At 38.4% G+C, this 17,299-nt stretch overlaps 1 protein-coding gene across 2 annotated transcripts in view; it reads right to left on the bottom strand.

Annotated features, from left to right (window-relative positions):
• Window positions 1-1,187: 1,187 nt before the first annotated feature.
• Window positions 1,188-17,299, bottom strand: part of LOC125512121 (callose synthase 7) — a 47,374-nt gene continuing 31,262 nt past the window's right edge. For both annotated transcript variants that reach the window (XM_087531346.1, XM_087531345.1), the window contains 9 exons: window positions 8,793-8,915; window positions 7,792-7,910; window positions 7,610-7,693; window positions 4,228-4,337; window positions 3,930-4,159; window positions 2,411-3,214; window positions 2,268-2,318; window positions 2,026-2,178; window positions 1,188-1,666 (listed from right to left, as the gene is read on the bottom strand). In XM_087531346.1, the coding sequence (XP_087387472.1) occupies window positions 1,427-1,666; window positions 2,026-2,178; window positions 2,268-2,318; window positions 2,411-3,214; window positions 3,930-4,159; window positions 4,228-4,337; window positions 7,610-7,693; window positions 7,792-7,910; window positions 8,793-8,915 (1,914 nt within the window). In that variant the 3' untranslated portion in view covers window positions 1,188-1,426. The remainder of the gene's footprint in view (window positions 1,667-2,025; window positions 2,179-2,267; window positions 2,319-2,410; window positions 3,215-3,929; window positions 4,160-4,227; window positions 4,338-7,609; window positions 7,694-7,791; window positions 7,911-8,792; window positions 8,916-17,299) is intronic.

Raw genomic sequence — 17,299 nt, 5'->3', positions numbered from 1 at the left:
AACACAGATCAATTGAGAAGAAAATCATCTTCAAAGAATATACAAACCGAATCAAAGGAACATATACTCAAAGAACCATAACTAGAATGCTAGGCAATATTAACCTGAATAAGAACATTAACTTTTTTAATATTGTGATGAAAAACAACGCCACAAAAATAACTGGTCGATTAAGATGAGATCTTGTTGTAGTTTTACCAGCAGAGCCGAACGCCATCTGTCATGAGCGCCTCCACGACCGAACGAATTGTGGCCATAGCTAGAGAGATCCACCATCGGTGAGGGAGGATGTGGAGGCGGAGAGAGAGAGAGAGAGAGAGAGAGAGGGTATAGGAGAAGACAACTCATTCTATTGGAAAGGGGTGTGTTCACTGTGGAAGAAAGAGACGCTAGGCACGACCAACTCTCCCTGAACTGGATCAAACTCTACAGCAATATGCCGAGCTAAATCAGGGCATGTACCTACTATCTAGTACTAAAGTACTAATCAAATACGTAGAACTAATCGATCCAATATAGTTGATTCCTAATTAGACCAAGACAAGATTATTGCTAAAAATCTACTCTTAATTTTTAAATTTTGTGGTCTTGTACTCCTTCTGATCTTTGCTGGTTTTAGATCCGTGATCCGACGATTCATTATCGCTCATCCACCTAGGCCTTTTCAGATTGACGGTCTTAATTGCTGGCAACAGATGAGTCAGCCTACGCCTTCCCAACTTCTCTGTCCAAAGAATTGAGCCACCTTGATGCAAATCATCAGATCCGTACCTGTCTTCGCCATGTTCAGCTCGCTCACTAGTGTGTCAATCTCCTCCGTTGTTGCTCCCCGCTTCTCCCTGTTGGACTCCTCAACCGGGAAGTGCACCTGAATCTACCATTGCCTTGTACGACCCGGCGACGTACCTGTGCTTCTATCGTCAACGTTGACGAGCTGCTCGGGAATGGCCCACCTTATATCCTTCCCTGACCTCTACTCCCTATTAGCCTCCCACTGTTGCTGAGCACACGGCTGACAATGCAGCATGTTTGACAAGCTCCGTCGCCAGATGGGACCCTTGTGGTCCATGATTCACATGTTTCACTGTATGGACTTTGAGTGGATTGGACCTAGTGAAATATAAGCCTTTAGGTCCGTATGTGCACTGTACATACAAGTTCTATAATTTTGAGCTGATCGAGGGATGAAACTACAAGTTCTTAAATAGTTCAATAACTGTGTGTGCATTTCACTCATCACGAAATGTATACACCGTAAAACTGAAAATACTCAATGGATAAGGAGAAACTCCCCCAGGTATTTTCACACGCACCTTCAAAATATGTCTACACATATAGCATAAACAGACACCCAGATTTGATCATGAAAACTAAATCATTTATTTCCTGTCCAAGAGAGTTTGGAGGGGGAAATTAATGAAAGTGGTTAATCAAACTCCAATATGTCCTTCTGACCTGCAAGGATCATTGAGATTTGGATGCCCCGTGACCAAGTTTTGTTGAAGAGAAATCGTGTGTGGATTTCTGAGACACCGGGAAACAATGACAAGAACCCAATTGGCAGGAACATGATTAAACCGATGAAGCTGTCATATACCCTGCCGAGCTCCATGATGCAGTCCCACACCATAGTCTTCTTAAAAAATGGAGAGCATGCTTGCCCAATCTGTGAAAAAAAGTCATTTAAATAACAGGGTACCAGAGTTGTTGCTGATTAACATAGTTTTAACTAGTAGGCTATGACAAATAGCGGAGGTCCTCAAAATCAGTTATAGCTATGCTACCACCAGCTTTTTCATAACTGTACTGGAGAATTCTACATGAATAGGGACGAGTACAATTTAGCGGCACCCTGCTCAAACAGCTGTAGACAGGCTATAGCAAGGCTATTTAAAACTTAGTGATTAATGACATTTGACATAACCTGGTTGACAGTTAAAAGGATGGGAAATCCATATTTGTTCTTTGGTTTCTATTTTCTAAAAGTAAATCTGAAACAAGTTGATGAATAGAGGCTTCACTAACCAGCAGAATAAACCATCCAGTAGGCACCGAACCAAGAATACCAGCAAGGACATCAGAAAATGTGAGCTTAAATACAACACTTATGCTCGCCATCACACAGGCAAAGCAAAGGAATACAACGATACCAAATTTCTTCCTTCCTATTGAAACCATCTGAAGACAAAGGCCAAATACAAGAGGTAAGATTTGAAAGTATTTGATCAGAGATAACTGGACCTATGTATGAAAGAGCAGTGTCCTACCTTTAGAACTACTAGAACCGTGAACACGACCAGCCATGACAGTGCATATACCTGTAAACGTAATGGAAATTACCTTATGGTTCTCTGCAACTGTACAAATAAAAAATAAAGCAAACAAAGGAGGCCATGTTTAGAGGATGTACCAGAAGAATGCTTTTGCTGCGCCGCACTATGTTCAGATGGTACACAATAGCGTACTGGTACATCAAGAATCGGAGTGCAGTGATGATTTCCAAGAGAAGAGCAGGCACGCAAGTCTTCCTGAGGTGCTCCTGCTCACCTATCCACCAAGCCTCCCAGCTTTGATCCGCAGACATGCCGATACCCCGTTGATTCCCGATCCACAGCCACCAATCGGTCCAGTCATCAACCATTCTCTTCCACTCAAAACAAACTGGATTGAATATAAAAGGCACAAAGAGCCAAGATGTGACAAGGAACCATATGGAGACTCTGACAAATAGGTGCATGACGGAGAGGTGGTAGGAAATTCCGAAAGCAAGATACACTACCAGAAGAATCAACAGTTCGAGCCCTTTAATAAAGTGGCTACGGGAGTACATGCGATAATTGTCAACAAACTTTGCATGGTACATAAAAGAACCACGGCATTTCGGTCTACATTTAGTGCCACCATGGAGTATTGTTCTCGTGTAGTAGTGGGTTTTGGTGCCAAGCTGGAATGTGAAGAACATAGAAGCCAAGGAAAGCTGAATGGTAAATAATTTTCGTAATGCTGTGCAGAATCCCAGCTCTAAGAATGTCTCCATGAGCATAGGGAGAACAAGCATCAAACCGAGCTGGAAAATAGCCTGTGCAGCCATTTCATTTTCAAGAGGCTTGATGTTGTCCTGAATACGTGGATCCAGCAAAATAGACTTCTCCAGGCCACACATAACTAGATATAACCTCCCATACAAGAATACATAAACCGTAAGTATAGTAGCCTGAAAGAAGGAATGCAATTATAGATGTCAGTATCCCAAAATAAAAATGATGAACACATTACGTGTTGGAAGTTTGGAACCATGTACACACATCATGCTGAGAACTTGCAAAAATAGAAGTATATGAACACATTTCACATTCTGTTTACATTAAAAACACTCTACATATTGCTGAATAAGAAACTTAGCATGCTGGTGCGTCAAGATATAAATGGTTTAAAGATAATTATCTCCACCTATATGCTTTTTATTTCATAGATACATTTCAATAAGTAATCCATGCAATTTCCTTTATTTGTTTGGTAGGGGTGTCTTGTATTGTACCCCATCCAGAAAAACATGGCTAAACCAATGCCTCATCTCCAGGTAATTCGATCGACATTGGCCACATCTATGTTCGTCCCAAAACAAAAACCATGAGCTTTCCGATATCTCTATCAGGATAAATTGTGTCTTATACCACTTATTGTGAAATTATGGGAATGCTACACCAGCGCCCCTCCCGAGTCGCTGGGCCATTATGCACCAACCACATCAACATAAACTTATAAAAGGCACCATGCATCTCCTAGAAAAACTAGCATAATTGGAGGAGCCACCATGATATGTAAAAATTTGCCTCATTTCACAATTAAAGTTCAAATTAACAAAAGAAATGGCTTAGACATCTTTAGAGAAATGGTTTCACATAGATATTTGTAGTTAATATTATTACCATGCTACTGAAGTAAACCCCCACTGTAGTGAAGTAGAAAGACAACATTCTATAGAAGTCAAATCGACATCCAAGCCGATAGTTGTCACGACTCAGTGTTTGTTCACCATGGCCATTGGCAACCTTAGCTTCAAAGACTGTAATATCATCCATTCCCATATGAAGCCCCTTGCCAATTTGCATGTACTCATGATGTGTGACATTTCCTCCTCTGATTGTAGAGTTAAATCCTAAGAGTATTGAATTCAGTAACTGCATTTTAGGTAATTACACGATTTGTATACGAGTGCAGTTTTACCTGAAAATATGTCACTTAGATTAATAGTCTTTGAAGCTTTGCTTATGCCACCCATACTAATATGGAAGAGCCTATCAAAAATATCAGAATGGCCATAATGGAACCGAACCCTGTATTATATTGAAACAGTAACTTAGGGGCACGAAAAACATCATGGTTAAAAGAAAATGTATACTTTGCATATAAAACTCTACAAACAGCCTTAGACATTAAATAAAAACTACTTCAAACAATGTAAATACAAAGTCAACCTTAGAAATCTCCCGTTTCATCTCGTAATTGCTATAATGGAACAAAACCATGTATAGCATTACAATAATGACTTATAAACACAAAAAGCCTCACAATCAAAATAAATGTGCATTTCACATAAAAAATATGAAAACATGAAACAGAAAAAATAGAACAACATTGAACAACACTAAACTAAGGTGAATCTATTGATTCCTATTTTCATTTTACAATTATGTTAATAAACATTTCCAGCAAGGTATATGCTGCTTGTCCTAGTACTGATGCTCAGAATGGTGTGACCATGCATAAGCATCATCATCCTATTGAGAATGACCTCGCTATTATGTTTGTTTCTGGTGTTCTGCCTCATTTTTTGATTGGTTGTTTTTACTTTAGGGTGTGACTATAGTCGAGTAACTTTGTTGCGACACAATCGATTATTTTAGTCATTGGATCTTTTGTTGTTTCTAATCTATTATTCTTGGACCTCGTGAGTGCACCAAGCTGACCGGCCATATCTATTGGTCTTTGTTTATGATATTGTGATGAGCATAAAGGATATATATCATTCTTGTGATCCTATAGGCTGATGGTTGACAGATTCTCTGGATAATACTTTTGATGATTTTGATCCTTGTCTGGAAAATTTCGATATTCTATTGTTGACCCACTATCTTTTCTTGTGTTATATTCCCCATACGTCTTTATCATCAACACAGTCGGAGCTTCTTCGGTGTCTTTGTGCATTGACATTTCCCTAGTCTTCCCCAGGGCCTTTGATCTCGAGATGGCATCCAAAGGCGCCATATTCCGAGGCGGATCCAAGAAGCATCCCATCTTAGTTGTTCGACGCAACTTCATCCGCGAGTACATGACACGTCATCTTTTATTGTTGACCCATCTTTTCTACTAGTGTGTCATATTTTCTTGATTATCCTTCTACTCCGATTGCATTCTTGAGCCATCTTCTTATTCTAATATACAACTTTCACTTCGTGTGATTTCATTTTCTCATGGCATGCCACCTTCAATCCGCCCTACATGCTCATCCGACGCATACTATTGATCACATTGGTTTTTCTAGACCTATTCTCGTCAAGCTAAATTCTGAAAGTCATGCTAGTGTTCATCAGGAATCATTGTGTGTTATGGTGGATAAGCTTGTGCCCTTAAGCTGAACGACATGTGGAACCTTGTTCCTTTTATTCGGTTCGTTGGTTCCATCATTTTCTAGTGGGTCTACAAAATTAATACCTCCACTCATGGTTTTCTTGAGAACTATGAGGCTAGTCTCATGGGACCATGCTTTCATCAATGGCATGGTCATGACTATGGCAGGATATTTACTGTTGTGGATCACATGACCATTGTTAGTAATTTTCTTTCCCGACCTCTGTCCGTGCTCGGTCCATCTCCTAGCTTGATGTCAACAATTTGTTTCCTAATAGTGAGACACATGAGGTACACGCAATCGCCATCGGGTTATTAAATTCCTAAGAGCATGGTTTGTCGCATTCTCCCTATATTTATAGGCTTAAGCAAGCCCTTCGTACCTGGTTTGAGAACTTCTCATTAGCAATCATACAACCTGTCATTGATGCCATTCCTAATGATCTAAGACTTTTTTTCCTGACTTCACATCAAGGGATTCCTCTTCTTATCTATGTTGATCACATGATTCTTACAAGAGACAGTTTCTCATTATACTTCCTTTGTGAGTCACATCACAATAAGAAATTTCTCATGTCTCATATATGTCGACTTTGTTATGGTTTTGTGAGTGAGGTTTCTTCCACGTCTACCATCTTGTACCTGCGCCAAGAGAAGTATATCCAGGATCTTGGTCATATATCTATTACTGGTCAATGGACTCATGAGATTTCAATGGAGCTCAATGCTCATCTTTGTCTCACCATCGGTAAGCCTCTTATGGCATCCACTACTGTCACCTTGGTCCAACTCTTTTTTTTATGCTCCAGCTCTTTACAGCTCTGGAGTTTTTCTAAAGTGACCCGACCTAATGATCACTATGATTGTCTGTATTGGTGGTTCTCGCAATGCTTGGAAGACAAGAAGCAGAGAATAGTTTCTCATTCGAGTGAATAACTAGAGTTAAGAAATATGGCTCTTTTGACATCAGGCGTTACTTGGCAACATTGAAAACTTCGGGGAAAACATAAATTTGTAATATTTTCAAATGGGAAAATAGAAGTATCAAATAAGGGCAATGTTAGAAAAATCACTACGATTGAATGAATGTGAAAACTTCTAAAAGTGGTGTCCTTGTCTTTTTTCAGCTCGATGTTAAGGTAGTCATTCTTAATGGTGGGCTATGTGGTATAGATACAAGCACCATTTAGGTATTCTATTCCTGGTAGCACGATTTGGCGCCTTTGTCCCTCTATTATGGGCTTAAGTGGGCATTTGTACCTGGTTTGAGCATTTCCATTAAGCGGTTATTCCAGTTTTCTTTTCTGGTAGTGCTAATTATCTAGCAATTTTTAGTCATGAAAAATCAATAAGTTTTTTAGATTATTTGAATTGCCATTTTTTATATTAAAATTTCAATTGAAACCTTTTCAATCAAAAATATATTTTTCGATACTAAATTATATATTAGCAAACTATTTTACTTTTCTAAATTTCTAATCATAGTTCTTTGTCCTGGTACATTATTTTTATCAATCTTGTACTTTCGACGGTTCAAGGATGAAGTCTATGTCGCACTCAAGCAACTGTTGGCGTACCTGGATTCGACATTTTTCAAAGCTTAATTGGAACTACAATCTAGAGACCTGAATTGCACACCGTAGAATTCCTACTATGCTATCAACTACTAGTCCTATATTAGGAGTTTTTCCATATTGAACTTTAACATAGATTGATCTTGCTTATAAATGTTTAAGTGTGTAACAATAATTATGTATGAACTTATCGAGCATAACTACCTCTTAATATAATAGTAATATGAGTACAAAATAATTCGCCATGATGGTTTGTCCAACAAACAAAAGCATTTTTCAAAATTAATAGTTATAATTTGATTTGATAGCTAATTAACCATTACCGCGGAGCATTCAAATTAATGTATACTCAAAATAAATGCATTGAATAAAGAGCTTATGTAACATAGTAAATTAAGATTTACTTAAGAGGGTTGGCGAGAACTCGTTGTCCAATGGTAGCAAAGGTGGTTTCCTGATTGGACATAAACGTAGCAAGTGATGAAACACTGGCATAGAAAAACATATAACAGGGTTACCAATGGAAATATAAACAAAAATGACAAGAACCAGATTTAAAAGTTGGAATATTCTTAGATGGGCAAACCTTCCAGTAAAAATATGTTCACGGAGACCTAATATAGTCGGTTTGCTCTCTCCATACTTTTCATTCCCGAACTCCTCTAGCACATTTCTCATTTTAAAAGCCTCTTCGACATAATTATCCTGGGTTAAAAAGCAATGATCACAAGTCCTTTATTATCCATTGAAGTAATAGTTTTATTTTTGGAACTATAGGTAAAGTCTGAACTGGTTTCACATAATTTGTTATCGCATGTAACTAGATTCTCCATGGATATCAATTATCTTAATTGTTTGTAGCCATGATATGGTGTTGAAATCAAAGTACATGTGCTCAAGACCTAGCTAATGGGCACAGTTGAAAGACACTAGAATGTTTACCAGCAAATCACATTATATTTGTAGTGTGATTGGAAAACAACGAATGCTAAAAATGACAAAGCATTTGTAATGCATTTGGACAGTTTCGAGGCGTGCTTGGGAAAACGTTGTTAAAAAGAGGGCCACATGGCATGGAATACACGAGAGAGAAAGTTGGTTTAATAAATTATATCTATTGGTGATGTTTTCTTTCCTCAGTGGTTCCACATGTTGATTTGGAATAAAAATAATTAATACAAGCAAATACATAGTATATAGAACCCCAAATACATCGTGGTGCACAATTCCTCACATGTGCTCACTTGCGCATTTTCCATTGTATGTGAAGTAGAAGAAACCCATGTATGCTACCACATATATAGACAAGAAGAGAAAAAACATGGGATTTCACAAAGTTACAAGACAACTGATGAAATGCCAACAAAATTCTGTTACCTCTAGAATTTTTTTGCATACAAAAGGCTGGTGGGGCAAAGAGTTCATTGTTCTAGACCAAGTCCTTGCACACATCTAGCCCACATTGTTGGTTTAGTGGAGTCTAGGTATGAGCGAGAAATTGAAATATGACTAGGTTGTCTGTCTTCAACTTTAGCTCGGCAGACACATGAAACTCAAGACGAACAATGTGAAATATGAAAGTTATACCTGGTTTACATCAATGGTCTGGAGAGCTTCTCCCCTCGTAAAAATTATGGCATGATTTTGATTTTCAGGTCTTCCTTCTCCAATATCTGTGATATTTCCAGGAAGCTTGATGCGGTAAATTTCCTAAATAAAATTTAAAGCCAAAAGCACAGAAATGTCATCAAGGAAAAAAAAATATGAGTAAAAAGCATGAGCTATTTCTTATCATGAGTTATATTATTGCAAAGTGCATAAAAATTAGAGAAAAATTACTAGGTGTTTAACACACCACAATAAACTTCAAACAAATGAAGAAATTTAATTTATAATGATTATCTATCAGATAGATCTAAAATTCTAGTTTTGTACGTTCACAATCAACTCAACTAAGATTTACGAGGAGTTGCGGAAAATAGTAAAGTTGAAAAGGTAAAAGCGCATCCAAGTCCTCCATATTAGTTTTTTGTTAATTAATGACAACACAATTAGTAAAGTAATTATTTTCCGTTGGACCCCACAACAATGAGCACAACATGCCATGACAAAAATTGTTTCTACCTTCACAAGATCCACCTGAAGACTCTACATGAGTTCCTCATCCATTAAGTGTAGGCTTAAGAAGTAATCAAAGAAATGAATGTTGGAGAAAGCAAGCCCATGGATGTAAATGACACTACGTAATCTACTCAAATGGAACCATCCTCGTCATGCCAAAGTAAATATGAGCCACAAGCAAAGGATTGAAAAAGGTGAACTCGCTCATGCCCAAAATTAGTTGTTGTTGTGAGAGTTACTCATTTGTCTCCAGCTCCCGGTCCTTTTCGGATTGAAAAAGCACTTGAGTAGTCTGTGGACATCTGTGGAGAGATTATAACCTAAGCACAATGCCATTGGCATGAACTAGATGTTCCAAAACAATCAAGCCAAGGATCCACAAGTGGTGCAAAACAATTCTTTTATCTTCGGCCAAGACTTAACAAAATTGAAGGTTTGTGTTTTCATGAGGCATATGTGCCTGTGTCTAGAATTGATGCCATTCATAACATATGATAATCATCAGAACATCACACTTTATCTAATGGATGTTAAAAGTTCTTTTCTAAGCGGTAAAATTGATTTGCTAGTATATGTTGAGAAACCTCCCGGATTTGAAAAGCTAAGCTTACTGACCATGTTTTAAATTTCAGAAGACACCGGGTGGACTCAAGCTAGAGCATCATATAAGTCCCTTACGAAGTGTGTAGCTAAGATGATACATGATTAACCTTTTGTTTTCCAAATATATATGGACAATATTATTTTTGGTTCCACTAACTATGCTTTGAGCGAGAAGTTCAAAGATGATGGCAGATAAACTTGAGAGGTCCATGATGGAAAAAATTCAGAAGTTTCCTCTGTTTTCAAATTAGGCAACTCAAGCGAGGGAAATTCATATTTAATGACAAAAACATAAATGCTACGATTAAGAATTCTAGCTTGGAGGAAGATAAATGAAACAGGATAGCAATGCCAAAAAGTGGCCACCTTAACCTCAACATTAATGGTAACCAAATTGAACAAAAAGTATATCATTACATGATAGGCACATTAGATTATATTTATCCATCTAGGTCTGATGTCGTGCTTAGTGGATGCATCTTGCAAAGTTTCAAGTCGCTCAAAAGTAGTTTCAGTTAGTCCTTGTGAAAAGAATCTTGAGATATCTCATGCACACACCCAACTTAGCGGTTTGGTTTCCACAAAGGGGTAGCTTAAGCATTGTTGGATATTCAAATTTCTATTATGTGGATTGAAAGGTTGATAGGAAGACTACCTATGGAACATGTCAGTTCTTTGGTAGATCGCTGGTTAGTTGGACCTCCAAGAAACAAAACTTTCTTTCGCAATCCACCATACAAGTTGAATACATATCCGTTGGGACCATGGTCGTAGCTAGGTTGGGACCATGCCCCAGACCAACAGCCTAGCTACAGTAGTAAATAGTGTCAAACAGTGTATTAATCGCTACAGTGAATGGACAAATCAGCCGCCGCGTCCCACGCCATGGCCCTGGTAGCCTGGGGCCTGGCTATGCCGCACATACACGGCCACCTCCACCACTTGCGCCAGGCTCAGAACAACCACGCCCACCAGGTCTTGCGGGCTAACAAACCACGCATGAAGCTAACAACCTACTAGCAGCTAATTACACGACTCTATGCGCAGCCACATCAACGGCCACGAAAACTAGTGTGCACACCACACTTCGGCTGCGCTCACCCCGCGCACGCACACATGGCTCACTCGTCACAGACGAGGCAACGCACCGGTGCCCGGCTCGACCAGCATACACACGCTGATCATTTCCTTCGCGTGGCTTATTCCTAACAATATCCAACAGACTGTCGCACTCAATTTCTTTGGATAAGATAATGTTTGATGGATACGATATTGATCTTGAACTATTCCCACTTTTGCATGATATAATGAAACAAGTTAACATAGCTCACAATCCAGTCCAACACTCCTGGACCGAACACATATATCCGACATCACTTCCTTACGGATCATATCACAAAGGGAGCTGCACCGATTCCCAAGATGAGAAACACACTTCTGTACATTGATCTCTTAAGTAATAGACTAAATGTGTGAAAATATCAAAAAATGGTATAGTCATTGTCAAAAAATGTTAAGCTTGAGTCATAGGATCAATTTCATTCCTGAACAAGAGGTTCTGTGTCAACATTCTTCATACAAGGAGAGAAGATAACAACTAATCACCATTTTTGTTTCTCTAGCTTTTGTCTTTTGTTCACATTTATACCTAGCCTTGAGTTGATGTTATTGAAATCCATCCAGCTATTGACATTAACAATAGAAAATTCATTTAATACGTAAATAATAGAAACTTGTTTAGAAAATACCTAGCATTGACATTAACAATGTAATGTATTATGTTCGATGCAGAAAAAAAAGGAGCATTTTAGATAAATATTTTTGGAATCAACTACACGAGGTACCATAGCCCTATATTTTGGAAAATACAAAATGCATATTATCCCAGAAAAAAGATGAAACATGAAGGTATATTTCCAAATACTTGTGTCCGACCAAGTTGTAGTCTAATCTAAATTGCAAATAATGAAGTATTTCTTGTAGTGTGGGCTAAGGTCCAATGTGGACTAGACCTCGATGATCAAGTTAGCCGAGAGCTTTGTTGTCTTAGGACATTGTGTCTGAACCTTCAACAACAAGGACACAAGATTGTGCCAAAAATCTAAACATCGAGATAAATCACAATGTTTGGAAAATCGTCTTCCACTTTACATTTCTTAGACTTGCATGCTCTAGGTTGCTTTAGACAACCAGTAGTAACTAGCTTAAAATAGTTTGCTAAAAAGGGTTATTTTTGTTATTATTTATTCACCCTTCTCTAGACACCTAGATGATCCTACAAATGTCTTCTGCTATAGATCATGAGATGATCAGTTGATGTGCAGATTCATAGTAGCAGTAGAGCCAGGGTAACGCGTCGATATAGTTGTCATCATACATCCTGTCCTTGCAATATCCCTCATGTTGTTCCTATGAGAGTTGCATGTGCAATGCCTCCAGTGTATCCACACGTATATGGATGAAAAGGGACTCATGAATTATTAACCTCATCACATGAATTTGACATGGGTGGTAATGATGATAAGGGCTTCTCTAAAAATCATTGTTGATAAAATCAGTCAATAATCATGGAGAGATGAATAGAATTGGCTCGGAACTTACGAACTAGGACGTTACGTTTTCTCCCTTGCATATTTTGGTCAAAACAGAGCTGGAAGACGATTGAGATGCCATAGAGCATTGACGAAGGAATTAGGCAGCGCCAGAATTTGAAACACTGGTGCTCTGCCGTGGCATGGTTTGTATGTGACCGACATGCACAACTTGAATGTTGCTGGCCGAGGCTCGTAACCACACCATCTGCCCATAGCCTCGACTTCACCTCAATGTCGCTGGCTGAAGCTCTCAACTTCTCCACCCACAAAGTGTTTTTGCGAATGACCTATGTGTATTTTCTACTCCTATTTTCTTTGTGTTACACTTTTTAATAAAATTGAATAAAGATTATTACATAGTGTAGTTGAAAAGGTTAAGAAATCATCTTTGAGAGCTCTTAATTGGTGGAAGAGAAAGAAGGAGATATTTATGAATGACCATTTCCATGATAGCTCATGAGGAGACTATGGGTGGACGGCGGTGCAGAGGGCCATGCCAAGCTTATGAAGAATTACTTTGCAACCAATTCAACATAATGGGAGAAGTATTTTTGTTGAGGATATCAGATGCACCAAGGTCTTCTCCTCACCATTGCAGAAGTTGTTGATGAGCTTGTCGGATGTTTTAAACTGAGGGGGAGTGAATTAGGAGAGATAAGTCCAAGACCATTGATGAAGTGTGTCGCTATTGTTCGAGTGCTTTCCTATGGGTGTTCAACCAACGACAGTAATGACTTTGTCCGCATTGGAGAAGATTCAATTCATGAGGCCATTTGAAGATACACACAAATCGTGATTGAGATATATGGGCTAGAGTACTGGAGGGAATGCAGCAAAGAAGACTCTGAGAGACTCTTGGCTTAGTGTGAAGAATGAGGATCTCCAGGGTTGTTTGGATCACTTGATTACATGCGCTTGACATTGAAGAATTATGCTATGGGATGGAAAGGTCGGTACAGAGGGGACACCAAAGATGTAACAAGCATTCTTGGGTCAAAGGATATATGGATTCGACATTCTTATTTTGGATTGCGTCGCTCTCATAATGAGTTGAATGTGTTTTTGAGATCACCACTGTTTGGGTGGCTTGTTGGTGGAAATCTTCCTCACTCCAACTATACTGTCAATGGTTGTCAGTAAAAGATGGGCTACTACCTTGCAGATGGTACATATCCTCCGTGGGCCACATTTGTGAAGGCAATTCCGCAACCTCAAGGAAACAAGATATCTCACTTTGCAATGAGCCAAGAACTGACAAAAAAGGATGTTGACAAAGAGCTTTCAATGTGCTTCAAAAGTTCTTTTCCATTATTTGTGGCCCTGCCAAGTATCAGAACCCACGGGTTCGATGGCAAATAATGACAGGTTCCATTATCTTGCATAAAATTATGATTGATGATGAGAGAGATAACAAAGAAATTTTGGTACATCTCCAAACGGGATCCTATTGAACCCGAACACATTGCAAACATGATACCAAGATTTCACACAACTCATCGAAGCATCGATAACTGGATAGTTGATACCCAGCTCCAAGATTATCTTGTTGTGAACCAATGGCACTCCATAGAACTTGATTTTTGAGCATCGTATTTGTTTGTTTCATTTGGACCATTTCATGTGTTTGAAATTGAATAATAATTTGTACTTTTTTAATTTGTAATATTCGTGTGTGTGAACCTTAATTACCAAGTTTGGATTTAATATGTGTGCAAATAGGTAATTGAAATGGATTATGCAAACTAAAACATAGAAGAATTGGCAAATAATTTTCTGGAGAGTTAACTTTCAGGAGTTCAGTTATGAACCGACTTTATTTCACTCCTAAAAGATAAGGAATTGAGATTTGACGGGACCTTTGACAGTCTAGATTATAATTGTTTGGCTAGGGCAATTAGAAGGGTTCGGATAGTGATACCCTAACGCAAGGGGCCTGTCTATTGTAATTAGTATGCAACCAAGGTGTAGCGGCACTTATATGTGTTGGACACCACGGCTTGGATCTTTGGAGCATGTTGCTAGAACCATGCATCAGGACAATAGGGTGCCAGCATTCTGTTTTGTCATCAAAGTTGGGCTTTCTCGGTCGTTACCGATGACTGCCCATTATCAGCTAGAGAATCAACTTGTTTTTGAAGGAGAAGGGGACCAACGAGTCCTAGTTAGCATCAATAAATGGATGTAATATCTTTTATCTTCGAGTTAGGAATCGTTTAATGTAAATTTGGGTTCAATACTCCATTATAGATAAGACTAGCAATCAACCCGTGTAGCTGCACGGGATAGAAATGCCCTGTCTTAACATTGTTGTGTAAATTCAGTTTTCACATATTTTTCTGAATAAGAGCGTCGGTGTATGTGCAAATTCCTTTACCCCTGAGTTGTGACAAATAATATCAACATTTTTAGATAGATATACTTGTTGGTCAAACACATCATGTGCAATATAATATATGAAGAGATGTATAGAGACATCCTAATGTATTTCAAGGGTAGAACATTTTCGTAACATGCTTTTTGAGTACTCATTATGCATGTCATGATAAATAAAATGCGAATTTCCATTCAAAATTGGCAATGGAAAATATTTCTAATCTTAGACCAAATATAAATTAAAATCTATATTAACCAATTTTGGTTTGGTAATTAAAGAATATCAATCATGAGAATCGTCATTATGTACACATAAGATATATACTCTTAAGATAATCCATTGCCTGCAATTTTGAATAATAAGAATGTGCTTAATATCATGCTAATATGCCCTTTCCTCTCATGACATCCATTGAATACATTCCTCTCTAAACATGGTCATGCTGGTCCCTTTACTCTTTAGTGTGACGATAAAACTGAGAATTTATGAGCCAGTGACTACATTAATATCACAGTCAAAAATCATCAGTTCATTTTATCCTAGACTGTATTAACATCGGTATACAATTTTTACCATTCCTCCATTTATTTATATGATCTCTTAACCTGATGAGCTACCGAGGAGTACGATTTTCAAGATTTTAGGGAGATTTTTTTTCATTTTTGATTTATTTTATCCTGGTCATGTTTCTTTTCTTATAATAGGAATAAAAAGGCATTCATGAATAGACTATTTTTTTCCTAAACTTAATTCTTTGGAGAGCATTGATTTGTACCAATTTTTTATTGACACGACTAAGTTTCAAAAGGCAAACTTCAAAATGATTTGTAGGTCAAACTGTCGAGTTGATTGGAAAGCAGTTTTTACATAGAAAAATCGTCACGATGAGAGCTTCAAAACTAGATCCTGTGTTGCTATGTTTTGACGATATTTTTTTCATGTCAAGAGTTACCATGCTGGACTACGTAAGTTATCACCCATGCAGTATGTAACTTATCATGGTGTTTACATTGAAGTTATTAGGGGTATGCTTTGACTACTTTTTTGCCTGGTTAAAAAATTACCAAGATATTTGTAAGTTAACCATGAGGCATGCAATACCACCTGCTAGCATGGGTGTCGTGCCTGGCCGCAAGGTGAGGTCCACGTGCAGATGCGGCAAAAGCATGCTTATGAAACATAAGATCGCAGCTCGTGTCAGGCCAGGACAATAGGCGTTTGCTAGATCGGACCGATCCCAGACCGCCCCGCTGGCCACTTATGATCATGTGTCCATTGTGCGTAAAAAATCATTATGTTTACCTAGAAATTATCGGGGGCATGTTTTTCAACAAGTTGTTCTTTCTCCTGGGTCAGTTACCGCGGTATTTGTACGGAAGTTATCAGGTATGTGGTCAAATATTATCATATCATTTACACAGAAAATAATCGAATGTATTTTTTTTGAAAAACACTTGCAAAAATAATTGTGGTGTTTATACATGAGTTATCATTTATGATGCGCGTATATTTTTATGCATACGTAGTAGAGGAGACATGTTAAAGAGCCTATTTACTTTCTTTTGTTCAATAAAGGGACCGCAGGTTAGGTTGTATGCTGGTTGAGTTGGCTCACTAGTGGGGCAAGGATCAAATCCTCTTGTTAACTTTCTCATTTTTTGTTTCATTTTTCTTATGGGAACATGCACGCAGCTAAGAAACATTCAGGTATATATTTTCTTTTCTAAGCGTATGACTTTGGGAAGCATTAATTTCTACATGCCTTTTGTTTGTTTTTTCGCAAGGGAAAACACACGAAGATTTTTATTTTGGGTGGTACTCGGGACATGGACTTTTTTTCTAGCATGGGTCCTAAGAGCAACTTTAGCAGACCCCGCAAAACACGCAGACCCGCAAAATTCCAGCGAGTATGCGGGCTCGGCCCAATTTTCCGGCCAGAACAGAGCCCATATACTCGCCCGGCCCATAATTTTTGTCGCGACAAGCAAACCGCACGCCCCGACCGCTATATCTGCGGTTCCGCGACCCTTTTGCGGGTCCAAACCCTATCCCCCGCCGCCGCCGAGCCACGCGATTCCCCTTTCCCCTCTCCAAGGACGTTTCATTTGTGTGTCTTTTTGTGATAATGTGTCTACTTTTTTCTATATGAATGAAGAAGACAAATCGATTTTATTTATTTTGGTCCAGACTTGAACGTGGGCGTCCATGGCTATTTTTCGTGCATGTGCGTTTCATCCCTTTTTAGACTTTTGGTCCGTGTTGTTTTTTCCATTGAAGTTTTATATGGCATGGCTGCCTAACTGCTCTTGACTACAAAAGTTGAAATAAATAGGTTTATTATTTTCTGGTGCATGAAAATTAATGTATATTTTTAACTTATGTTACCCTTTTTTTAGGAAACC

The sequence above is a fragment of the Triticum urartu genome, chromosome 6A (genome assembly GCF_056163025.1).
Source record: "Triticum urartu cultivar PI428250 chromosome 6A, HENAU_Tu73, whole genome shotgun sequence".
NCBI lineage: Eukaryota > Viridiplantae > Streptophyta > Magnoliopsida > Poales > Poaceae > Triticum > Triticum urartu.
Note: the sequence above shows the minus strand (reverse complement) of the source record. Positions and strands in the feature narration are given on the sequence as shown.